Source organism: Alnus glutinosa, chromosome 7 (assembly GCF_958979055.1).
Source record: "Alnus glutinosa chromosome 7, dhAlnGlut1.1, whole genome shotgun sequence".
NCBI classification, from domain to species: domain Eukaryota; kingdom Viridiplantae; phylum Streptophyta; class Magnoliopsida; order Fagales; family Betulaceae; genus Alnus; species Alnus glutinosa.
The window spans coordinates 2,851,088-2,877,085 of NC_084892.1; the positions used below are offsets into that span (position 1 = coordinate 2,851,088).

At 35.4% G+C, this 25,998-nt stretch overlaps 4 protein-coding genes and 1 non-coding gene across 8 annotated transcripts; 1 reads left to right on the forward strand and 4 right to left on the reverse strand.

Annotated features, from left to right (window-relative positions):
• Positions 1–47: 47 nt before the first annotated feature.
• Positions 48–2,208, reverse strand: LOC133873946 (F-box/LRR-repeat protein At1g67190). Of its 2 annotated transcripts, none has more exons than XM_062311751.1 (2): positions 2,063–2,208; positions 48–1,587 (listed from the first exon to the last, which is right to left on the reverse strand). In XM_062311751.1, exon 2 carries the CDS (start codon positions 1,563–1,565, stop codon positions 261–263), a length of 1,305 nt encoding a protein of 434 aa, XP_062167735.1. In that variant the 5' UTR covers positions 1,566–1,587; positions 2,063–2,208; the 3' UTR covers positions 48–260. The 2 variants fall into 2 exon arrangements, with proteins under 2 accessions (XP_062167735.1, XP_062167736.1); XM_062311752.1 differs by having other exon boundaries at positions 48–1,690; positions 2,063–2,206.
• A 1,111-nt stretch (positions 2,209–3,319) lies between these two features.
• On the reverse strand, positions 3,320–6,746 carry LOC133872245 (iron-sulfur assembly protein IscA-like 1, mitochondrial). Its single transcript, XM_062309705.1, has 3 exons — positions 6,450–6,746; positions 4,502–4,619; positions 3,320–3,701 (listed from the first exon to the last, which is right to left on the reverse strand). Exons 1-3 carry the CDS (start codon positions 6,640–6,642, stop codon positions 3,596–3,598), a joined length of 417 nt encoding a protein of 138 aa, XP_062165689.1. The 5' UTR covers positions 6,643–6,746; the 3' UTR covers positions 3,320–3,595.
• LOC133874429 (small nucleolar RNA U19) lies at positions 5,441–5,554 on the reverse strand. The gene has a single exon (XR_009901289.1). It is a non-coding gene; the product is annotated as a small nucleolar RNA U19 (small nucleolar RNA).
• A 2,231-nt stretch (positions 6,747–8,977) lies between the features above and the next one.
• LOC133873743 (cell division protein FtsZ homolog 2-1, chloroplastic-like) lies at positions 8,978–15,106 on the forward strand. 3 transcript variants are annotated; one of them, XM_062311491.1, is made up of 8 exons: positions 8,978–9,128; positions 9,552–10,292; positions 11,192–11,491; positions 12,163–12,253; positions 13,492–13,616; positions 14,327–14,419; positions 14,508–14,573; positions 14,680–15,106. In XM_062311491.1, the coding sequence occupies exons 2-8, from the start codon at positions 9,639–9,641 to the stop codon at positions 14,809–14,811; spliced, it is 1,461 nt and encodes a 486-aa protein (XP_062167475.1). In that variant the 5' UTR covers positions 8,978–9,128; positions 9,552–9,638; the 3' UTR covers positions 14,812–15,106. The 3 variants fall into 3 exon arrangements, with proteins under 3 accessions (XP_062167475.1, XP_062167474.1, XP_062167477.1); XM_062311490.1 differs by having other exon boundaries at positions 8,988–9,149; XM_062311493.1 differs by lacking the exon at positions 8,978–9,128 and adding an exon at positions 9,196–9,481.
• Positions 15,107–15,781: 675 nt separating this feature from the next.
• LOC133872254 (pentatricopeptide repeat-containing protein At3g24000, mitochondrial-like) lies at positions 15,782–18,795 on the reverse strand. Its single transcript, XM_062309725.1, has one exon. The coding sequence runs from the start codon at positions 18,262–18,264 to the stop codon at positions 16,198–16,200; it is 2,067 nt and encodes a 688-aa protein (XP_062165709.1). The 5' UTR covers positions 18,265–18,795; the 3' UTR covers positions 15,782–16,197.
• Between the last annotated feature and the right edge of the window lie 7,203 nt (positions 18,796–25,998).

Here is a 25,998-nt window from a genome sequence, read left to right on the forward strand (position 1 = left end):
TGGATATTCACATAAAAACAAATGATAGTATGGAACATACAAATAAATGAGTAAACTCATCTCTCTTAGTAATGAATCCGCAAATCTACAATTGATCAGAATTGAAAATTTATTTGGAGTGGAAAGAAGCATGTTCCAGATTTCTAGAAATGGACAAGTGTTGATGACAAAAATCTTCTTCATGGAGTATCACAAAACCTTCTAGTACTACTCATAACCAACCAAAACTTGGACAGCCATCAATGCAGTTATCTTAGTTTCTATTCATACTCAAATTGAACATCTACATGCATATATTTTCTCATGAGGCTTACAATGGATGAGGTGAAGTTGGCAAGGATGTGGCACTCTTCAGGGGTTTTGGCCTCGGAAACAACACCATAAATGACCAACTTTTTCAAATCGGGGCATCTTTCTAAGAGTCCTGCTACCCACTCTGAGAAGAAATCAGTAATTACTGTCCATCCAAGTTCTAACACAACAAGATTCGCCAAATGAGATGACCCCTGCAAGCCATAGAGAAGTACTTCAGCTCTTAGATCATAACTTAAGGACAGGTGACTCAACTGAGGGAAGCAATCTGAAAGAGTCTCCACATCCACAACCTCGTCCTCATCATCAAACACAACACTCCACAGCCTAAGCCTCCTCAACTTTGATGATTTAGAGATCATATGGAAAAACTTCGGCCAAATCATTGTGAAGTTGCTAACATCCACGACCTCAAGATTTTCTGTGTTCTCACCAATATCAAGATGGACTACACTTACATCATCAATCTTCAGAACCCTCAAGGTCCCCTTGCCAATAAGCTCAAAACACTCAAGGGGACAATCTTTCAAGTGCAGCTTCTCAAGGCTATCAGCCTCCAACAAAAACTTGTCCAAACTGATTGTTTCAACATAGAGTTCCTTCAATGTGGGACTGCTCAGTTCCATAGTAGCCTGTGCATCTGACATTGCAATTTCCAGTTTAACAAGAGCCAAAATCTCAAGTTTTGGACATGCAGTGAGCAGAAGGCTCAAATCCAATGCCGAGATGCTGACATAACTCAACGAAAGTGACTTCAGGCAAGGAAATTTCTGATAACTGGGTTCAATACCCGTTATAGAATTATGAGCCAACGCCAATACTTCCAGCTTTTGTCGGCCACTTTTCTCTATAATATTAACATTAGGACTAGTCCTTACATTATAATGTAGTTCACGCAAAGTGTCCCTAGTATACATGAGCCAAGCAATCACAGGGGCAGCCGAGAACTCATCAACACCGTCCATAAAAATCGATAAACACTGCAGCCCTGCGGTTTGGAATATCGTTTGTGTTATAATAATCTCCAATCTACTCGTTGTTAGATCATGATTGACTGACCAATCATTGGAATTGAACGAGAGAGTGTGGAGGTGGTTCCTACAAGCCTCTCTCCATTTTCTACAAGTTGTGGACGCAATCACCACATCTCGAGCAGCCCTAAGCCACGACAGTATGTTACCAACGACTTCAACAGGAAGCCGCTCCATACCCAGAGAAGACTGAGAGCAGCTATTGCTTCCAGAAATGAACATGGAGAAAGGCCAAGCCTACCATCTGATATTCTCAGAGCAGAAATGCAAAAGGACCATAATTTATCAGAACCAAATTTCAACATGCCAAAGTTGCATAAAGTCATAATTGTCTTCAAACAAAAATTCTGCAAAAACCCAGATCAATATTTACAAGTATCTTTGCGATAAAACCCAACCCAGAATTTGAGATTCAATCAGTGAAAATCATTGGCACGCAGAAATAAGTCCCAAAAGCCAGTAGAGAAAACGAGAACAGGATACATCTTCTGGGTATCACAGAACGATTCAAACTTCACAAGTTCCCAGAGATTATGGACCCGAAAACAATGAAACAAACAATATGTTCCCATGAAATCCAATCACACTTCAGAAATCGGGAAATAATACATTCGATCAGATTTCAATCACATTTTCATCTATGTAATTTCCACAATCAAAAAGAAAATAAGTTTATATGCAGAACTAATAAACACAAAACAGAAGTAAGGGCGGCTTACCAGGAGACTGGGACGACCATGATCTCCCAGAAAATCGAAAACCAGTGCTCCGTAGTTACAAAGTCGTGCCCCAATCGTAAATGAGAGAGAGAGAGAGAGAGAGAGAGAGGCGTGTAAAAGGGACAAGGGTCAATGTGTTTGGGACTTCGTCGGAGGACTCAACGAGCAAGGGGCTACACATAATCCTCTTGTCCACCTTTTGTCCTCTCAAAATTGATATGGCTCTTAAAATCACCATTGGATCAAAATTTAATAATGATCTATCATAAATTCAATGGTGATTTTAAGAGCCACATCAAATTGGGGAGGACAAAAGGAGCACAAGAGGATGATGTGTAGCATTACTCATTTTATAAGTAATGCTACACATAATCCTCTTGTCCACCTTTTGTCCTCCCAAAATTGATGTGGCTCTTAAAATCACCATTGGATCAAAATTCAATAATGATCTATCATAAATTCAATGGTGATTTTAAGAGCCACATCAAATTTGGGAGGACAAAAGAAGAACAAGAGGATGATGTGTAACATTACTCATATTTTATACACCACACTATCTCACTTCGATCACGGTTCACACTATGCAAAGTCTACTAATTATTATTATTATTTTTTTTTTATTGTAAAAAAAAGGTAATTATTATTATTTTTTTTTGTTCTTTTTTAGTAAAGTCAATATATTTTCACATCGGCTAATTTGGTGTTTGAAAGTAGCTAACATTTTTTTTAAAAAAAAAGAAAAAAGTTATATAAAAGTCATAAACATATCATATATGATATATCTTTAATTGGCTTTTTATATCATATCATATATCTTTTTTTAAGTGACTAATATAAAAGGCCAATTAAAATTTTTCACATTAACTAGTATAAAGCTAGTATAAAAATTTAGTGTGAAGAATAATATTACTCTCATTTTTTTTTTTCTTTTTTGTAGTTATGGTAAATACACTCATCTCACCCCATCCTATTGGATTGATATGACAGTACCCATTAACTTCTGTTAGGAAAAAAAAAAAATTACAAGATGTGATGTGGCACCACCAAGTAGGATAGGAGTGCGGTGTCCCAACATTTTTCGAGAGTAGTAGTCATGAAATAGAAATAATTTTATACACACATGACACATAACAAATAGATAGGCCAATGTTAGTGTGTACCATTGTTCTTAGAAACCATATTAGCTTCAGCTTTTCAGGAATTAAGAAGAAAGTGATACTGAAGCCAAAATTAGCACAGATGGTCATGGGCATGTGATGGTAATGAAAACCAGTTTCATTTCAAACAGATTTTACATGACAACTGCTTTAAGACGTTCCAGTTCTTTCCGCTATAACATTTACATCAGCAAAGCATATATGGCAGGATTATAGAAAGTTCTTGTAAGCCCAATTAGCATCGGTTTCAGAGAAGAATGTATACACTGAAGGACCTGTTAGTGTGGCTGCTACAAGATGTCACCAACGGGAGTAATAGAAGTATAAAATGAAGGGTTCCTTAGAGTCTTGATCCATCACAAGTTCAACATAAGTGTTAACCAGTGCCCTGCTTTGCAGCTGGAGGATTGGAAGTTGTCATGAAAGATTCACCGCAGCCACACTGCCCTTTAGAGTTCGGATTGACAAATATGAACTCAGACCTGACGAGGAACAATATGAGGTACAATTTGAAATAGATGCAAACTCAGTGATGTAACAGCAATAGGAAAAAGCATATAACTACCACAAAATTAAGCAAAAGGGATATTTCATTCATATTAGTACTAGCGGCATATCAGATAAAAGAATTTGATCGAGTCAAATGTTAGAAATATCTATCAAGGTCACACCAAAGACTCTTTCTCTCTTTCTAGTGCAGACTGAACCAGTCAGGTCCTCAATTTGTTCCACTGTGTAATACATAAATCAGTGACCACTCCCTCTGGCTTGCGAGTTTATTCATTTAGAGAGAGAGAGAGAGAGAGGGAGAGAAAGCACCTAAGTGGGTGGATGAGGTTATCAAGCTATTTAACATTCAGCATGGATGGTGGTTCTGCTAAGAGCCCCTTGAGAGAGAGAGAGAGAGAGTACGAGGAGGTTGGAGGCATATTTCCTCCTATCAGTAAGCCAGTGCAAGTGCTGAATTTCATTCTGACACAGGTATATCCTATGGCCAGACCAAAGCAATAAAATGGAGGGATTCAAATTCCATTTCCAGAATGGCACAACCTCAGCAAACACAATCTAGGGAATAGGTAATAATTGCTTATTTTGCTTCATGTGGAATGGTGATTCAGATCCAAATACACTCCATTACACAGAGAGAGCAAAAAGAGGATATATCACATAGTCAAAGTGAACAATGTTTATAAACACCACCCTTTCCCCTCCCCACAAACCAGAAAAATAATAATAATAATAATTAAATAATAAAAAGAAAAACATGAAAAAATGAGTATACCTGAGCTTGTCATCTACAAAATCCATCTTGGTCCCAATTACATGCATGAGGGCCTTTGGATCAATCAGTATCTTCACACCCTTGTCCTCAATCAATTCATCAAACTTCCCTTTCTCATCTATCACATTGATAAGCAAAATGAAACTAAGAACCGCTTTAATTAAATACTTTCAAGAAAATAAAAGGAATTAAAAAAAAATCAGTTCTTTTTGGTTAGATAGAAGAATAACACATCCATATGGCTGGAAGTTTATCATGAAGTTATTTCACCCATTAACATGCATAATCATTTTACTGTTGGCATCAATACAAGGAGCACACCAGATCATAGGAAAGTCAACCTGTCTAGATTACAGAATAAAAGATTCTTTTTTTTTTTTTAAGTCAGACTAAAAGATTCAGCAACATACTTCTTTTATACTAAACATCTTAGTTTACTTCCACATAGACTTGAAGCATCAATACAAGGTTTCAACTGATTCTCATCTCAAATCACAAAGTACATGGTTTTCTAGTGGCTTTTTCTTCAAACTTCAACAAGATCTTTATCAACCTAAAATGTTTTAAATTGAAGTTTGACATAGATGGTTGCTACCAACACACTTCCTACAGCATGATTTTACATCTGTATCCATTGACAAGGAAAATCGAGATGCAAGTTTGACCTTAATTCAAATAATTTCTTCTTATGTATATCTGTGGGTTCTCGTATTAAAAAACAACAAAACAAAAAACTTAAAATGAGAAACGATAAGGAAAACTATCCAAAGGCATCTAGGAAAGGAACGATGAAAAGAAGTGCTCCTTCGTGACGGTGAAGCTATACAACACGCACCATCTTGCTTTTTTGCCTGTGTCTGAACTGAAGGGCTGTATTAGTCCACTTCCAGTTTATAGGAGAGACAATCTGCTGCTCTTAGGAAGGATACATGCCATAGATTATGTCCTAAGGCTGCTTGGAGGACTATCAATCGAAGAACAAAGAGTCCACTCAAAAGCCCTAAGAAGACCAATAATTAGTCCATTACTCTTTGCCTCCTTACTAAGCCAATATGGTACATAATAACCCATAAGGCTACTCAAAGAGGCGGTGAATTTTAGAAAGAAACAACAAAGAAAAAGATATTAAAAAAGAAGTTGAAAATAGCATTTCCCACAGACCCCTTATGCTTCTTGTTTGCAGCATGGATCTGTTCGGTAGTAGAGATATTTAGAGAGCAATAGAGATCAAAACCACCACCAGAGGGCTGGTCCTGTTCACTAAACAGCCAGAAAAAGGAAAGAAACGAACTTTCTTTGCTGAAAATCATCAAACCCGAGAATACAAATCTAATCAGAGTCCTTAAGCATACTTCTATACTATCAACCACTAACCCGAACCCAATCCCATATGATCAAGATCTCTGAATACTCATTTATCAAGAGGACAGCTAAAACCAAAAATCTATGTGATTAAGTTATGTTGGATCGCTGTGTCAAAATCTGCTACACCAACCGAACATTTATGTTTAAATGAGGATTACAGGGAACTTTAAGATAACTTAGATTCATAGCAAATTGATCCTTTCCCAAGTTAAACCAAGGCCATAATTTCCTCAAAGCTTCGTTCTTTTACCGTACCATAGAACATAATCACACCCAATAATAAGCACAATAGCAATAATAACAACACTGTTGAGAGCACTAACATTCATTTCAGATCCCAGTGATTAAATCAAAGTCAAGCCAGATTATTCTACAAACCACATCTTTGCGTTACTAAACAGTTAACATATGATACTTCATACTTCATAGTGCAAAAATCTTAGCTTCATCAAATACACCCTTTCATATTCCCTAATTATTTGCAATTACAAACAAACTAAAGCTTTAAAATTTAAAGATCATCGAAAAACTAAAAGGCCCAAATGCAAATGTGAGATTAAACTGCAAGTTCATGGAGATCCACCTGCGTAGTTGAGAGTGTACGACAAGCCGTTGCAGCCGCGAGCCTTGACGCCCAGTTTGAGGAAGGGCCGCTGGCGCTGCTGTAGCAGGTTGCGTATTCTGGCGGCGGCAGCGTCCGTCAACGTCAGCGCTTGGCGCTTCGCTGCTGCTGTTCCGATCTTCTCTGCAGCGGCTGCGAGAATTCGAGAAGCCATAGTGATTTTTTCCGAATCCTCTGATCCCCCAATGCCGCCACGACGGTAATTTCGTTATCTTCTTCGAGAACGCTCTAGTGATATCGGCTTATATTTTATAAGTCAATTTTTATTGCGAATTGAAAAAGTGTTTTTGACATCCTGTATAGCTGAGATTTACTTTGGAGGGGATTGTTACGGTTAAGAAGTGTTTTTCAAAAGTATTGTCCGTTGGTTAAATCCATTTTTAATTTTTATTCTCAGAATAAAAATTTCTCACAGTCAATTTTGTCAATAGATTTTATAAGCCATCAAAACATAATTTTAAAAAATATGTTTTCTCATTATTCACAATTTTGAATATAAAAAAAATAATATATATAATGCAAAAAAATGAACACTCAAACACGCCCTTAACTATTGAGCAATAACAACTCAAAGTCAAACACAATTTTACTGCATGATGATCATGATAGAGGTAAGGATTTTTAGCAAATTTTTGTTCAAATAGTTAATAATTTTGACAATAAATATAATAGAACTCACAAGATATTTATCTGTCATAATAAATGGTAAGACAATTTCAAATTTATTTGGACAAACATGTTTCATAAGACTCACAATGGACTGTATAAATTATTAGCAATTTATAAAACAAATTATTGAAAATTCTAATCCAAGCTTTATGACTAGATTTTATATAATATCAATTGTCCTTAAGAAGTAACTTATGCTCCGTTTGTTTCAGCGTAAAATGATTTCTGGAAAATGGTTTCGGTATTTTCCGGTGTTTGGTAGGAGCGAAAATAATGGTTAACCGGAAAATGATTTCCGTTTGACCAAAAATGCTTAATAAATTTTAGAAAATGATTTACGCTTTTTAAAAGCGTAAATCATTTTAGAAAATGATTTACGCTTTTTAAAAGCGTAAATCATTTTCCGTAAATAGTAGATGCAATCGATTCTTTTTTAAACAACGTAGTCGACCTTTACGTTCAAGCAGTTGACTATTGCCGAATTTCGAGAAGTTAGATTCCGACTCCGGTCGGTGCCGGAATTCGACAAATTAAGCCGGAATCCGGGGACGTCCGGCAGATGTCGCCGGATTCCGGTCAGAAAGCCGGAGATTCGGCCATCTGGTCGGAATCTTGGACGGATCCGGCCGTCTGGCCGGGATACTGGCCAGGACGGCCGGTTTCCGGTCAGCTGGCCGGGATTCGGCCGTTTTGTGCCAGATTCCGGCAACTTTTGCCGGATTTTGTATATGCCAAATTTTAAAAAATATTTTTATATTATTTTATATTAATATTTTTTATTTTGTGAATAAAATTTAATTTTTTAAATTAATATGATTAAATTAAAATATAAAAAATATTTGTAATTTTCCGTATGCGCCAAACACCGAAAAATGATTTCGACGAAAAATATTTTTCTGAAAAATGACTTCCCCAAAATTATTTTACGATAAAAACCATTTTACGCCGAAACAAACGGGGCATTAATCGACTGAAAATTACGTTTTATGAAGTAGAGGTCACCAGTTCGAATCTCTCATTTATCTCAAATGTGGACATATTAAAAAAAAAAAAAAAAAAAGATTTATATACATCAATTAAAGATGGGTTAAACAAATATTTCTATAGTTTTGTGCAGAGCCGCGATTATGGGTTAAACAAATATTTCTATAGTTTGAAGCAATTTTTTACATAGCAGTGCCAAAATTTGGTATCTTTAATCTTTATGACTAGACATGATTATTCTGAGAGTCAGTATAACTGGAAATAAAGAAAAAATTATAATGGAATTTTTATATAATTGGTACTGTACGTATAGAATAAAGCATAGATTAATAATTTAAAGGCCTAATTTAGTAGCGAATCTAAAATGAAATATTTTAGTATGACTAGAAAGATTTTTGGTATAGAAATTCAAAATAATGAATAAATAAAAAAATTGTACATGTCTTATTAGACAAGCCTAGCATTTTATGCCGAATAACCACCTCTAACCCTTTTAACGGGTGGTCGACCCTCCCTTAAATTAAAGAATAGTCGATCATTCCACCAAACCTTTAGAGTAGAGTGACTACCCTCGAGGTCATTGTCATTAGGGGTGGACCAAATACTCGCAACCAACGTGACCACTAAATTTATAGAATTTGGTGCTCACAACTTCTCTCAAAAGACCATTTGGTTGGGTGGTTTTGTTAAAAAAATAATTAAAAAAAAAAAAAAAAAAAAAAAAAAAATTGACTCTGCTGACATGGCAATAGTAGACACTGCCACGTCATTGGCACGAGATTTTCGTTGCTGGCCGAAAGAGCTTCATTATCAACGGAAAGAGATAGGGAGGGCAAACCAAATAGTGACTAAAAAACCCTCAATTGGAAAGCTAAGTAACCAAACAGTGACTAAAGTACTAAACCCCCAATTGGACCTCATGAGCTCAGCACCCAAATGCTTCTAGGAGGTTTGCTCTCTCTGTTTCCTCGGGCTCAGCTGTCACAGGTCTCTTTCTCTAGAACCCAGGTGCCGTTTTTGCTTTCTTGCTTCATTTCGATGCATTTTGTTGATGATTTTTGGAGTTAATTCTCTTCTGAATTTCTTGTTCAAAATGGTGTCTCATTTTAGTACTGTAGTCGCTCTAGGCTGTATGAGCACGCAGAATTTGGTGATTGTTGCTGGGATTCTCATTGATTCTGGGGCACCTGCCTCATTCTATTCTCTACTGTTCTCGGGGTTACAAACATACTACATTTCTGGGTTCTTGTGTTTCGTGACTAATCTGATGTTTATGATATGATTTCTGAGATTGATTTTGTTTTAGCGCTTATTCGGTCTCTCCCAATCAGATATAGACTGTAAGTTCCAAAATGTGGTGTTCTAATTATTGCCGGGTACTGTTTTGATCGTCTGTTTTTTTATTAACAGGTCTAAAATTCGGAATTTAAGCCATTTGTGGTCTTGAAATTTCTTGACGCAGTGTTAGCTTTCTTTTCTCTCGAGTTTCGCCATTACATGATGACTACTTATATGAGTACGAGTTTGATGCCTTCTAGTACTCGAAACCCAACCGGGGTGTTAACTGTTCTTGGGGGAAGAGTATCAATTGAGAATCACTTTGGTAGAGCCTGCTGTGTGAAAATGTCTGAGGAGAAGAATGGATTTTTGGGTTGTCGCCAAAAGTCAACTTCCCCTCATTTTAAGTGTTGTGCCAAATCCCAGAGTGTCAGTCCTTATCACAGTAAAGATCCTTTTCTGAATCTACACCCTGAAGTTTCATTGCTTAGAGGGGATGGGAACAATTCTGCGAACAACCCAAGAAGGGATAATTCAGGAGGCACTGTCACAGAGAGTTTAGGGGACACTTCTAGCCCAAATAATCACAATGAAGCTAAGATCAAAGTTATTGGTGTTGGAGGTGGTGGATCTAATGCAGTTAACCGCATGATAGAGAGTGCAATGAAGGGTGTGGAGTTCTGGATTGTCAACACCGATGTTCAAGCCATGAAAATGTCACCTGTATTTCCTGAGAACCGTTTGCAAATTGGTCAAGAGCTTACTAGGGGTCTTGGTGCTGGTGGGAACCCAGAGATTGGCATGAATGCTGCGAAAGAAAGCAAAGAATCAATAGAAGAGGCACTTTATGGATCAGACATGGTCTTTGTTACGGTAGGTTTAACTTCTCTTCAGCCATTATGACTTTCTTTTTTTTTTTCCAGCGGAAACTGTTTTATATTGTTGTATTATTGTTGATGTTTTCTGACTGTAAGACCACTTTTTATGTGTTTTATCTGCTCATTTCTAATACTTAACAGTCTTGGACTATCATTACAAATAAGAGGAAAAATCTTATAAAATCGGAAAAAGCAGGTTAATATTCTGGTCACACGGTGAGTGGGCCATCTCAGTGTGGCTTGCCTAGAATAATATCAGATGGAGTATCTTTATTTTCTCATCAATTATTGTTATGGGTGTGTGAAAAGACTTCTTTTCTGTTAGATAATTCCTTAATTTTGACACCCCTTCTCCTTCCAATTGGCACTGATTCCCTATTAACTACACATTCTATTAGTTGGGATGCAAATCAGCAAAGCGTACTGATGGATTGGGTTTATTTGAGAATATGGACCCATCTACATTGTTTATTTCTTTTAATATTTAGGTTTACTGTGCTTTCATCTGCTCTAAGTTTGTCAACATCCAATACTTTCTTTTTCTTGTTTTGCTCCCAACTATCTAGATTTAGTGGATCTGTTATTCTTAAATCTTGAAAGAATCTGAGCTGTAGCATTATGTACATTAACATCATATTTTCTTCAAAATTTATGTTCTTATATGTTTTGGGATTTTGGCTATGTTCATATCTGTTCTCTAATGTTATAAAGTTATTAGATGGTTGCTGTGTCCAAAAATAGGTATCTATGTCACACGCAAAACTTGTGTCCCTGTCCATGAATCATAGGATTTGTTTTGTTAAAAACTAAGATGGCATGTGCTAGCAGCTCTATGTGTTTGTGCAGTGCTCGTATCTTTTTCTTATCTAGGACTTCCAACTTCTATATGTGCAGGCTGGAATGGGCGGAGGAACTGGCACTGGTGGAGCTCCTGTAATTGCTGGGGTTGCAAAGTCAATGGGTATATTGACTGTTGGTATTGTCACAACCCCTTTCTCTTTTGAGGGACGAAGGAGGGCAGTTCAAGCCCAGGAAGGAACTGCAGCTTTAAGAGACAATGTTGACACGCTGATAGTCATTCCAAATGACAAGTTATTGACCGCAGTTACCCAGTCTACCCCAGTAACAGAAGCATTTAACCTTGCTGATGATATTCTTCGTCAAGGTGTTCGTGGTATCTCTGACATAATTACGGTATGTGATCCAAAGAACCTGTTATAAGAACTTTATATTCTTTACTTCTGTGGTTAACACAATAAAAATAGTAAAAGTAGTAGTAGTAGTGTGCTATTAGTAGTAGCAATGCTAAATTAATCAATAGATAAGGGAACAAAAGAAAAAAGAACAAAAAAGAGAAGATCCTTGATATGTCATTACCTTTCTTTGTATTCCCATAGACCACAATATTGATTGTTGATTCCTTAGAATTTTATTCATAATCATAGAGAATGATGCAAAGATTGTTGGAAAGGTATGTTAGCATTCTCTTTGAAAGCATCTCAATTAGTGATAGCCTATATGCTGAAATAAATACTTAGTTACTTCTGTTACTGTTGGACAAAAAGCATTTCCCTAAAATCTCTCACCATATTGCATTGGATAATGAGGTAAAATTGCAGTTTTATGTTAACCTTTAGCTTTTGGATGCTGAAACTCCTTGATGTGCATAAATTTCTCTAAATGTATTTATGGAGGTCTCAATGCGAGCAATATTTTATGAGCATTGCATTGGTGAATGATATATCTGATACATCTTTAATTTGTTTAGGTGAACAGCATCGATGACTATTGCTTTATAATTCTTTTACCGTTTTTGAGAGTTATGATTCTGCACTCTAATTAGTGGTGAGTCACCTTGATTGCAGATACCAGGACTAGTAAATGTGGATTTTGCTGATGTGCGAGCTATAATGGCAAATGCAGGTTCTTCATTGATGGGAATAGGAACTGCAACTGGTAATTTCAAGCTAATTCTTACAAGAAAAATTAGGATTTTTATATCGTGTTAAAATCTATAATCATGAGTTAGGAACAATCTTTTCCTAAACCAGATTTACTGTATTGATTCTCATAGAAGAAAAACTTGTTTGATTTTGTGCTTTCTATTTACTTATATATTTTAAAATGTTCCTGTAAAGTGATACAAATTATATCAGGAATGGTTCTCAATCTGTTCTTGGTCTAACTGTAATTTAAGATGAGAAGGTAACATGATATTTATTGTTGGTCAGGATGGTTATTGGGGCTTTTCTTACCTCTGACTCTTTCCTAACCAAATCGGGGGGGGGGGGGGGGGGGGGGGGGGGGGGGGGGGGTTGGTAAGGTCTAACAACAGCTGAAAATCTGGACACAATGTTTACGAACTGGGAAAATTACTCACAGCCAATGGACTAAAGTAGTTGGATTTTCACTAGAAACATGAACTTAGGCTCTATTTGTTTCGACATTAAATCCTTTTTGTAAAACATTTTTCCTAATTTTCCGGTGTTTGGTACGACCAAAAATCTGGAAGGGGGCTTATCTTGCCTAGGATCAGTTTTTCTAATAATCATTGCAAACATGTTGCCAAAGTGAATTGTAACACAACCTTCCTATTGTCAGAAAAGTGAACTGGTGAATGATGGCTGCCCATGGACTGGGCATTGCAATAATTGTTGAGAAACGAAATAGAAGTTATCCCTTTCTAACTGGATATCCTTTACTTTACCCATTTTCAACCCACTTTTGAGTGCTGCGTGGATTAGTTAGTTTTCAAATTCAGTTTGCAGTTGTCAAAGTATGCAAGGATATGTAATGCAATAGTGGGTTTGGCAAAAAGTCTACAAGTGCAGGTCCTATGCTTATTGGCCTTCAAAAAGTAATCGAGGTTGTTAAATAGCAGTCCTTGCACTGCTTGCTGTTTGATTTTCAAAAATAGTCATACATGTACACACTAAAGTTTCTAGAGATAGTTTTTGCTACTTTTATATTTTGGTATATGAGAATTTATGTTTAAATTGAACTGGAAGGAAGCAGATTGTTCATATCCAAGCATATGTTGGTTTTGTAATGATGCTTAGCTTGTCATGCTATTGGCAGTTCATTTGCCTGAGGATACCTTTTGATCGAGCTTCTTTTATTAGAATTTTTGGTCTGTTCTCATCAAGTGTGCACAAAAAACACTAAAAAAAATTGTGGTGCTTGTTTCTGTGTAGGGAAGACCAGGGCGAGAGATGCCGCATTAAATGCCATACAATCACCTTTACTAGATATTGGTATTGAGAGGGCGACTGGAATTGTGTGGAATATAACTGGTGGAAGTGATTTGACCTTATTTGAGGTATTTCTCTCTTGCTTTTATTTGGCATTTTATGAAAACAATCCCATGTGCATGAGATTTGATGTCATGCTGGTAAGAGTAACACCAAATATATTGCAGTCTAAAGTTGGATTTATCAATTCTTAGAATGAAGTGCTTTATGGATTGTATGAATTGTTGTAAAGGGTGCGTTGCACCTCAGGCCACTTATTTAAGCAATTATTTAAACAGCATATCTTGATTTACTTGAAAAATGGGATGAATCATATACTTTTTAACTTGTCTTCACATATTATCATTTTGTTAAATTTTTGTAGACGTCTTGGTGTTGCTCGTGGCTTTTCTTTTTCGATTGTTAAATTTCACATCCTAAATTATAGATTAAGCTGACGCTGTTATGAAGTATATTTTACCCATTCAAATTTAAAATTTCATTTATTAATTTTAACCTGCTGGAGAGATGTTGCAATCTCATTCCTCATATCTTACCTCAGAGCCAACTAGACAAAAAAATTATATTTGGAAGGAGATTATACTCACTCGGCCTTAAAATTGAATCAGTTCTGTTGATCTTCTCTATAGAATTTACATGGTTGAGATATAATTGTCTTGAAATTCTTATCAGTTTTGAAATTCTGCTATCTTCTCTTTCTCATTACGGTTAAGCTCTATTACAAACAATGTGATAATATCTCTCTCTCTGTTCAATTTCAATGTGGGTATTGTCACAGGTAAATGCTGCAGCAGAGGTTATATATGACCTTGTGGACCCAACTGCCAATTTAATCTTTGGAGCAGTGATAGATCCGTCACTCAGTGGTCAAGTATGTTAGCTTAAACTAACATAAGCAGGGTAAACTTCTATTCATCTGAATACATGATGTATTTTATATGTTTTGGTACTTCATTCAGGTCAGTATAACTCTAATTGCTACTGGATTCAAACGCCAAGAAGAAAATGAAGGCAGGCCCCTCCAGGTATTGCTTCTCTCTCTTCTCTCTCTCTCTCTCTCTCTCTCTCTCTCTCTCTCTCTCTCTCTCTCTCTCTCATTTCCAATTCTGCTGGGTTTTTGTCAATATGCAGGCTAGTCAGCTAGCACAAGGAGACATTGGCTCTGGAATTAACCGGCGACCTCCCACTTTTGCTGATGGTGGGTCAGTGGAAATTCCTGACTTTCTAAAGAAGAAAGGACGCTCACGCTATCCAAGAGTCTAGGATTTTCCATAAAATACTTCTCCCATTTCCTTCATATCTTCTTTTTCTTTCCTTTCTCATCCTTTTAGGGATTCAAGGTGGTACTAGATCTCTTTGTGCTCTTTGTTAGTGGTTTTTAGCTCTGAGAAATTAGTCCCTTTCTTTTTTTGATTGATAGCTACGAGTAAGTTCTGGTTTGTTTTGTGCTTAAAGTTGAAGAATTTCTGTCAATAAATGGCTTGTACAGAGTTACACGGTTTAAAAGAGATAAACCAATGTAGAAGCATTAATGATTGAATGAATGTTTTTGGTGTTATATAGTGTTCCTGGGAATCTTCTAACTCCCCCTTGTCGGATTTTGACATTGAGCTTTAATTTTTCAATAGGTGGGAGAGCCAAAGCCATGTATCTTCCTAAAGAAAATCTCTAGTGAAATATAATTTAAATGTACACATGTATGGGGGTTAATTGCACCTTAAGCAGGTTGACTCAAGATCGACTTATTTTAGTAATTAATTGTGTTTAATCGGGTTAATCAGGTTTTGATCCAAAATTTTATTATATTAAATCTTAATTCACTAATTTTGTATTTGGTCCATGGTCGTGTCAAAAAAATGTAAGTCATAAACTCTTAAAAAAAAAAAAACTTTCTTAGTAATGGTAATATAAGTTTTTAGCAAGTTTTCTGCAACCAAAGCCTAAAACGGCTTTATGCTAATTTCTTGGGCTTGGCCTAGTAATTAGTTTAAAATTGTGTATCAACCTCATCATCTATAAACTCCTATTATGCATTTTTTACATATTTTATAAAAATGTACGTAAGAAATTAAGAAATCACATGTTCTATTAAAAATGTATGTTATAATTATATGATCTAAAAATTCAGGTCAGTTTAATAGACTATATTAAAAGAATTTTCTTCAATCCAAAATTTGAAAAAACAAAAAACTTGGTTTAAGTTGCTGGTAAGCAGAGAATGATCCTGTCCAATCAGAGAATGGATATCGAGCCAGCCCAAACGGATGCATAAAATTTATATTGGGGTAATTAAAGTGATAATATACAAGAAAATGACTTAACAGTATGGGCAAAAGGAAGTTGGAACTTCCCACCCAAGTTCTACCTGATGGTTATTTGTGTTTTATATCCATTGATTTTGAAGCTTTAGCCTCTTTACTCCATGACCTTCATCTAATCTACATTTCTACCTCTATCTATTGGCTCAACTAATAATTATCAGAAAAATCAATTGCCAACAAGTACTTTGGCTCATCATCTGTGCACGGGTTCTCCAGTTTAAATGGCATGCAATCAATCAGAGAAGCTCTGCAGTTACCCAGAAATCTGCCGCCGTGATCACCCACTCATGTATTCTGGGCATTGACTTCAAAAATTCTCAAGGAAACCTTACCAATAATCTCCACAGGAACATGACCCCTCTGCAAAATGGTGAAATCTGCTGTTATCCCTGAGAATAATCTTTCTCCCAACCACCTTGGAAATGTACTTGATTGCAGAATGGCAATCCAGACACACCCTTAAATTTTTCTTCACAATGATTGGCTTCCCAGCTGGAATGCTAATTAGTGCAAATGCAACAGCTATCCTCTCACTGTGATGATGAAGAAGCTTCTCCTTCATACTATCATCCATATCAAATGGAATAGAATCTGTATAAGGAACATACCCAGCTTTTCTTATCTGATCAAAAAGATTGTCAAGCTTCTCATATATTTCTTTCTTTTGAGGGTGAGACCAGTCTTCAGCTCCGAAAATATGGGTTTTGTTTCCAGCATCAACCCAACTATAACCTGGTAATTTCTTGACATTGCCATCTCTCATCATATTCCTTATATTCCTCACGTCTTCCCATTGCCTTTCTTTTGCAAGAATATTGGAAAGCAAAACATGTGCACCACTATTTTCAGGATCAAGGTTCATCAGTTTCTCAGCTGCAAGTTTGCCCCTCTCCTTGTCACCATAGATCCTGCAAGCCCCAAGAAAAGAACACCATCCAAAAGCATTTGGCTCAATTGGCATGTTGTTGATAAATTCTTCAGCTTTCTTAAGCTTTCCAGCTCGGCCAAGTAAATCAATAACACAGGAATAATGTTCTTCTCTAGGCACTATACCATAAGTCTTATCCATGGAATGGAAGTACTTTAACCCTTCCTCTGCTAGTCCAGCATGGCTACACGCTGTTAAAAGACTAACAAATGTTATTGCATCTGGTTTCACTCCTTCATGGATCATCCTATCAAAAGTTCCTATCGCACCTTTTCCTAAACCATGCTGCGCAAACATGCTCATCAATGAATTCCATGCAATTTTGGTCGGGTCTCCAATCTCATCAAAGACCCTGATTGAGTCATCAAGCAAGCCACATTTCCCATACATGTCAACAAGAACTGAAGAAACATAAGGGTCAGTATCAAAATTAAATTTAACCACTTGAGCATGGAGTTGGATTCCTTGTTCAAGTGCAGCCTGGTTAGCACAAGCCTTGATCAAGCTAGAGAAAGTGTACTCATTAGGTTCAACTCCCTGCCTCCACAAGTCAGCAAAAACATATAATGCCTTATCGATCTGATCCTTCTCAACATACCCATCAATCAAAGAAGTACAAGACACAACACTTCTACCCTCAGATTCAGTCCCAAACACATTTGAAGCACTTTCCATATCTCCTGTTTTTGCATACATATCCGTGAGGGCATTCCCAACGGCAATCTTTAATTCAAATCCCAACTTCATAACACTCGAATGTAGTAACTTCCCAAAGTTACAAGACTTAACTGCCCCACAAGCACTTAAAGTACTACAAAGAACATGCTGATCAATCACAAAACCATCATTGATCATCCTCTTATAAGCTAATAAAGCAGCCTCAAAATCACCATTCTTTGCATACCCATCAATCATAGCGGTCCACGACACCTCATCCTTACATGGCATCTCCTCGAAAACTTTACAAGCCTCAACCATCGCTCCGCACTTTGAATACATATCCGCTAAATTACTACCCACAAACAATTCATAACCAAACCCACATTTCAAAGCAAGACAATGCATTTGCCTCCCAATCTCAATCCACCCAAGAGAAGCACAAGCTCGAACAACACTCGAAAATGCAAATTGCGTCGGGCTTTCCCCAGCATTTTGCATTTGGCAAAATGTTCCCAACGCTTCTGGAAGCCTCAAGTTCTGAGAAAACCCAGTGATCATCGCTGTCCAAGAAACTATGTTTCTCTGAGGCATTGTATCGAACAGTTTGAGAGCATGATCGAGGTATCCACATTTGAAGTACATATTGAGGAGGTGGTTGGTGAGGAAGGTGCATAGTGGGTACCCGGCGCATATTAGCTGACCGTGGAGCTTCTTCCCTTTGTTCAACTGTCTGGTTTGTGCGTAGGTTTGAATAACTTGGGCTATGGTTGCAGAGTTCCAGAGCATGAGCCTGCTTAATTCTTTCATGAGAGCTGCTGGTTTTGGTACTTCATTCAGGTCAGTATAACTCTAATTGCTACTGGATTCAAACGCCAAGAAGAAAATGAAGGCAGGCCCCTCCAGGTATTGCTTCTCTCTCTCTCTCTCTCTCTCTCTCTCTCTCATTTCCAATTCTGCTGGGTTTTTGTCAATATGCAGGCTAGTCAGCTAGCACAAGGAGACATCGGCTCTGGAATTAACCGGCGACGTCCCTCTTTTGCTGATGGTGGTTCAGTGGAAATTCCTGACTTTTTAAAGAAGAAAGGACCTGACTTTTTAAAGAAGAAAGGACGCTCACGCTATCCAAGAGTCTAGGATTTTCCATAAAATACTTCTCCCAATTCCTTCATATCTTCTTTTTCTTCCCTTTCGCATCCTTTTAGGGATTCAAAGCACACCGTTGTAGGTACTAGATCTCTTTGTGCTCTTTGTTAGTGGTTTCTAGCTCTGAGAAATTAGTCCCTTTCTTTTTTTGATTAATAGCTACGAGTAAGTTCTGGTTTGTTTTGTGCTTAAAGTTGAAGAATTTCTGTCAATAAATGGCTTGTACAGAGTTACACGCTTTTAAAGAGATAAACCAATGTAGAAGCATTATCGTCCTTTCGGGTGTTTGGATTTTAGAATTTAGGGAAAAATTCTTATTTTGTTTGTGAATTTCGAAGTAAAAAAATGTGATTGGATAATGAATGGAATTTAAATTTTTTTGAAATTGTGTTTGGGTGTTGAATTTTTGAGATTGAAAAATAGTGTTTTTTAATAGTAGAAAATAATTAGAAGTATGAAAAGTTGTGTATAATAATTGGTGTTATGAAAAGTAGTGTGGAATGATTGAAATAATTATAATAATTAAAAAATGACTTAATATTAAAATTTCATATTTAATTATTTTATTCTTTAAATCTAAGATAATGCGATTTTTTATGGTGTTTAATTTAAATTATGTTGCTTTTTGAAATTTAAGATGATACGTGTAAATTAATTATTTTTACTCGTTTACTAAAAATTAATTATCTTCTTAATGTGTAAGTTAAAAGCCGAAGAGACACGCTGGTTTATAGGCACGTATTGGGTGTGAGCACTCGGATGAGAAACATCACAATATCGATGGTTCAGATTATAATTTTAACTTTAATATACGAATCTAATAGCTAAAAATCACGCAAACTCCGAAACATGGTTTAAATTTTTACACAGGGCACCACGCCCACCCGAGCCCTCTACGACCACGTCCACAGCCCAGGGGTCACTTTATACGGCATCATGGCTACACTACCCAGATGGCTCTTATAGACCGTTACTATCGGCTACTGCGGGGATGGCCATGTCAGATCACAGGCAGACTAGCTCCGCTGAGTATTCTTGTTCTCCATATTCGGAGCTGCCGTCGTTCTCGCAGCTAGGGATCACCTCACCGGATAATGTGGCTCGATGGTGGATGCGAGAGGGTCATAACAGGATCAGCCAACATACACATATTTTAATTTATTTTTTGTTTGGCCTCCTCCCATCTAAATGTCTGGCTCCGTCCCTGATAATTGATATTGAAAAAATGAGGGGAAGACGGCTGCCAAACTTCACAAGAGATGACAAGTGTACTCTTCCAAGCAGCATGATCCAAAAGAATCTTGTTGATTGTAGAAGATATAACAAGAGCATTCCGAATAAGACCTTTATGATGGGCTTTATTTCTGATAAACCAAAGATAATCACATGCAACAGCAACAAAAATTTGAAACAAGTGAACCTCAGCCTGAAAGATACCAAGCAAATGATGAGGATTGAGTATAATAAGGAGTCGATCAGTCATATTAGTCACATGTAGTACAGTAGAATCCAAAAGTCAAAAGGATTGACGCCAAACCATCCGAGCAATAGAATAAATTAAAGAAAATATGTGAAAGATTTTTATGACTTGAGAGATAAATTGTACACTTTATTTTTAAGAAAGCCCCATCGATCAAATTGTTTTGAAAGCCTTGTCCATTTGATTACAGAGACTATTTGATTAGACAAAGATTTCCATGTCTAATTATTTTGAATGTAGATTTGTTTATCAACAACCAATTGGCGAAGTTTTACAGCTTAAGGCAAGAGTTTCTCTCATCCGTTTTATTACTTATTATATATTATTTTTATTTGTCATGTCACTCCTTTCTATTCTTTCTTTTCCATCTCTTTTGGCTGAATTGTTTTTCATATAATTTGTTATTAACATACACTTGGGACCAAAATATGACAAGAAGACTACTGTTGATGCGTCATGCATGCATGTTATAGACTACCACATATATATATATATATATATATATATATATATATATATATATAGTTGCTATAAAGACAAAAAAAAAATTACAGGGATCCTCCCCCCCCCCCATAAAGAAAATGCTTCCAAAAAAAATTTAGATAAAAAGCATATCCAGCAATAACAATCAAAGTAGCTATTAAAAAAGTATAACTCTCTATTTTAGCTATTATTTTTTTTATATTCTCTCAAACAGATTCTCTATTTTATTCACTACTTGCATTTAAATATCATTTTGTGGGAAAAAGTGTGAAAGAAATTAATAGGAAAAGAGAAAGAAGGAAAGGAAGAGAGAAAATTATATTCATTTTTATGTCACATTAAAACATTTAAAAAATAAAAAACCACATTTTAAAAATTATTAACAAACGGAGCCAAATGTTACTCTATGGCATTTAGAACAAGGTAAATTAGGTCATGTATGGATTTCTCTTAATTTCGGTGGTAGAAGACCACATGTATGTTACTGAATACTGTTTGTTTCCATACACAGTCCACTCATTTTGTGAAGCTTTTTTTCATTTCCCAATCCACCATATGTTTTGTATTTGCTATGTGGTTTGCTATTTGTGATTTTGAGTACATTCTGAGTTAGTTATCAATTTTGGAAAAACTCTTGTAATACTACAGTTGTTATTATAATTTTCTTGTAAACTGACGTCACAGTTCATATGATATGACTATTTCAAATACAATCAAATTTAATTATTTAACAACTGACATAATAAATATTACGTAGACTACTGCATTTGTTTATAAGAAATTTATAATAACAGTCCTAAAAACACTCATAATCTTAACGTCTCACTTGGCAAGACGTCTAGATACATTGTAGCCAAGAATGTTGCAAGGTCGGTTTAGCTATTAGTCGAAGAATAATGCTATATACCCACATGTTTATCTTACTTTTATCTCATTATGTTGATATCAGAGTATAGTAACCCTTACATCAGCTATTGTTAAATATATATAAGGGATAATTGCACATCTGGTTTTTAGGGTTGGCATAAATTACGAATCACTCAATCGATCCCTGTAATACAAAAAGTTCATTGAGGGTCATTGTGGTAAATTATAATTACGAATCACTCCCTGAACTCATTTTCCATCTACCAAGTTAACAGAATCCGTTAGTTTGCCACGTCATATCCAATAAGTCCATTACAATAAAAAAAATATATATATAAATAAATAAAACTTATTTTTGTTAAAAAAAAAAAATAGAAAATAGTGAAGGGGTGGCTACCGATTGGGCAGTCATCCCTTGGGGGGTGGCGCGCGGCCTCCCCCAATGGCTAAAGAGAGAGAGAGAGAGAGAGAGAGAGAGGAAAAAAAAAAAAAAGTGAAGGTTTTGGCCCTTAGGAGTGGTCCATGGTCAAAGAAAAAAAAAATAGAGGGTTTGACCTTGAGGGTAGTCGGGCATATATATATAGAGTAATAATTCAATACCACCCAAAGATACAACTTTTCACCATCTTGCCTATGTGGCAAGGTGGTATCCCACTACTTTTTAAGTTTTTTTATTTTTTAAAAATAAATTAAGGTGGGGGACCACCTTGCCACATAGACAATGTGGTGAAAAGTTGTATATTTATGTGGTAGTGAATCATTACTCATATATATATATATATTCTCTCTGGCCATTGGGGGCCACCCCCAGACCGGCCAAGGGATTGGCTCAGCCACTAGTATTTTTTTTCTTCAAGTTTTTAATTTTTTGTAAAGTTTTATTATTTTTATTAATTTTTAAATTTTTTTTATTTTCTGTTTTTTTATTTTTTTTTTTGCATTGTGCCACTTGTCAACACCCGAGAGTAGACACATGGCAATCCATTAAATTTAGATGAAAAAATAGATAGAGGTACTATATTCGTTTTTTCTCAAAACTCAAATAACATTTAAAATGCGAATTAAAATTGAAGTACAAAAAATAAAATTTTTAAACCATAAGTATGAAAAAAGGTATTTAACCGTTAATCTTAAACAATTAACCTGATTTATGAAATTAACGAATCTTTGTACCATTAACTCTAAGTCTAATCAAAATTTGTCCACATTTTCTATGTGCACTGAATCAGGTTCAGTGTAGTAAAGGGGTCCATGCTGACCGTGGAGGAAAACATGCCCACGTGACCGCTCGCTGACATTTTGGCTTCTATTTGTTAATTTGATTTGAGAGGCGTTGGTTTGAAGAGGTGTTTTTGATGTAATTTAAAAATAAAATGTATAATAGAGTAATTTTATATGTCGAATAAATATTTATTAAGTATTTATTAAATAATAAGATGATTTTTAAAATTATTATTAACCATGTGATTGATTAAATAGTAAATTTGATAAAATAATAATTTTAAAAGTCATCTCATTATTTAATGGATATTTGATGAACATTTATATGATATGTATAATTACTCTCTCTCTCTCTCTCTATATATATATATATATATATATATATATATATAATTTATTTTTGTGTTTTTAGGAGTGTCTTGTATTTGAATTGTTTGTTAATATTTATATTGAGAAATGATATTTACACAAGTTTTACACAACACACTCACATGAGGTGAAACCCATATGAGTGAACCCACCACATAAATCCAGTGTGTTATATAAAAGTTGTGTAAATCTTGTTGTGTAAGAATCGCAACCCATTTATATTTGTGTTCTATTTACACGGGTGGAACCACATCATACTGCCCCAAAAAATTAGAAAATGCTCCAAAAGTTATTTTTATTGGATAACCTCATAACATTTATTAATTTGTTACCCCTCCTATTTTTTATTTTTTAATTTTTAATTTTGACCCATTACCTAAAATTCTAGCTCTGCCCTGCATTTACATAGTTATGCAATTAGCTATATATAGAGAGATTTATCATTAAAAGCTTTCCTTTAAATTGAGTTGGTGAAATTCCTCCAATTAATCTAATTTACTAATTAAATTGACATAGGTCTATAGAATATGTGATTCTCACAACTCACAAGCATTTTTAAAAATGCATATGAGAATCACATATTATGCTAATTCTTTTAAAAATGCCTGTAAAAATCACACTCTAAAAACAAATACAATTTAATAGGCTAAGATAAATTTTTTTTTCTCAAAACTAATTTAGAAGAAAACTTTGTCCTTCCCGAACCTCCCCACTTCCCACAAAAAAAAAAAAACAAAAAAACAAAAAAACAAAACAAAACAAAACAAACAAACAAACACAAACACATACCAACACGTGAAACTAATTAAGAAAACATTGCTATTGGGAAGAAAAAAATTTGACATATAGTTCATATTCTCATTAATTATGTCTAATTATTATTATTATTATTATTTTTATATAAGTACAATAAGAAAAGAGAACAAAGCTAAGAAACATAGGAGGAGGAAGAAGAATATTTTCTAATACAGGGAGAAAAAGAACTAGATAAAGAAGAAATGATGAGAATGCAGCCAGAAAACAATTTGGTTGTGGCTCAATTTGTTACATGGTGGGTACAAAAGTTTGCATTTCGGTTGATTTTACGAGCTGTCCAGCTAATAAAAGGTGGAATTGTGGAATGAATAACGGAAATAGTAGAAGTAATTATCCAGTCTTGAGTAATGGCAAGCAATATTGGAGAGTTTGAGTAATCATAAGCGAATCACTTTCCAAAATAAAGTCGAATAAGTCCAAAGAAATCGCCAGTCGAGCTGCCAAGAAAGCTGCAAGAGCTTTGTCATAATTGGAAGAACTGATAAGAGAGACGCACTTGATAATAGAACCTCTAGAATCTCTATAAACTGCAGCTTGAGTAGAAAATGTATCTCTGATAGTTGTATCATAATTGATAGAGACGGAACTGGGGGGTGGCCAGTAGGGGCCATGCCCCCCCCCCCCCCCACCAAGTTCAGCTGAAAATAAAAACGGTTCTTAATTTGTGAGGACGTTTGTTTTTATATAACGTCCATAAATGAGACAAAAATGGAAACAAGCTGGCACATTGTAGTAAAAATTAAGATTATAGTCTATATATGTTGCTGGTAGCCTAGTACTATAAACGTATGATGTTGTGCAAGAAAAGTTTTATTTGGCCCAATCATATCTCTTATTAAATTATATGTAGTTTTATTAAGAGAATTAAGATTAATTTAATCTTACATGTCAAGTTAATTAGGGAGCAAATTTGGTATATGTTGGACTGGTGGCCCTAATAAGATCTCATGTTGGTATATATAATCTTAATTTAAGCTACCTGTTAGAAATTTTAGCCAATTTTTGCTGTTAAAGTGTGGAGGGAAAAACTTTTTAGAGCTTATCTGTGTCGATTGATTCTTTGTGAAACAGTCTATAATTTAGTGAGAATATTGATCATTGCAGGAGTTAGAATCTTAATGAAGAAATTTTGGGTTAATAGGCGGTTCAGCTACGCCATGAAAAACACTACTCCACTATATTGTGACTGATATTACCGGTTGAATGAAAGGAAATATTGGTTTGTGCTGTAGATGACGTAGTGTAGAGTTGAGAAGAAAGCTAGAAAAAAGAGAGGATAAATGTACTATTGTAGAAAATATGCGGGTTTTTTTTTTTTTCTTTTCCAAACACATAAGAGACTCAATAAGGCGTTGGAAACTTGAAGATGAAGAGATACCAAATCCATATATTTTGTATTTATATTTTAATTACATATTTTAATTTATTTCTTGTTTGGCCCCCTTCCATTCAAATGTCTAGCTCCGTCCCTGATAATTGATATTGAAAAAATGAGGGGAAGACGGCTGCCAAACTTCACAAGAGATGACAAGTGTACTCTTCCAAGCAGCATGATCCAAAACAATCTTGTGTTGATTGTAGAAGATATAACAAGAGCATTAGAATAAATTAAAGAAAAGATGTGAAAGATTTTTATGACTTGAGAGATAAATTTTACACTATACCTTTAAGAAAGCCCCATCGATCAAATTGTTTTGAAAGCCTTGTCCATTTGATTACAGAGAGTATTTGATTAGACAAAGATTTCCATGTCTAATTATTTTGAATGTAGATTTGTTTATCAACAACCAATTGGCGAAGTTTTACAGCTTAAGGCAAGAGTTTGTCTCATCCGTTTTATTATTTATTATATATTATTTTTATTTGTCATGTCCCTCCTTTCTGTTCTTTCTTTTCCATCTCTTTTGGCTGAATTGTTTTTCATCTAATTTGTTATTAACGTACACTTGGGACCAAAATATGACAAGAAGACTACTGTTAATGCGTCATGCATGCATGTTATAGACTACCACATATATATATATATATATATATATATATATATATATATAGTTGCTATAAAGACAAAAAAAAAAATTAGACAAAAAAAAAAATTACAGGGATCCTTCCCCCCCCCCCCCCCATAAAGAAAATGCTTCCAAAAAAATTTGGATAAAAAGCAT

Coding starts and splice junctions, on each gene's coding strand:
- LOC133873946 (XM_062311751.1), bottom strand. CDS start 1,565: ATGTTCATTTCTGGAAGCAATAGCTGCTCTCAGTCTTCTCTGGGTATG.
- LOC133872245 (XM_062309705.1), bottom strand. CDS start 6,642: ATGGCTTCTCGAATTCTCGCAGCCGCTGCAGAGAAGATCGGAACAGCA. Junction 4,620..6,449: donor GTACACTCTCAACTACGCAG/GTGGATCTCCAT, acceptor TCAATGTGATAG/ATGAGAAAGGGAAGTTTGAT. Junction 3,702..4,501: donor TTTGTAGATGACAAGCTCAG/GTATACTCATTT, acceptor GTTCCTCGTCAG/GTCTGAGTTCATATTTGTCA.
- LOC133873743 (XM_062311491.1), top strand. CDS start 9,639: ATGATGACTACTTATATGAGTACGAGTTTGATGCCTTCTAGTACTCGA. Junction 11,492..12,162: donor GTATCTCTGACATAATTACG/GTATGTGATCCA, acceptor CCTTGATTGCAG/ATACCAGGACTAGTAAATGT. Junction 14,574..14,679: donor ATGAAGGCAGGCCCCTCCAG/GTATTGCTTCTC, acceptor GTCAATATGCAG/GCTAGTCAGCTAGCACAAGG.
- LOC133872254 (XM_062309725.1), bottom strand. CDS start 18,264: ATGAAAGAATTAAGCAGGCTCATGCTCTGGAACTCTGCAACCATAGCC.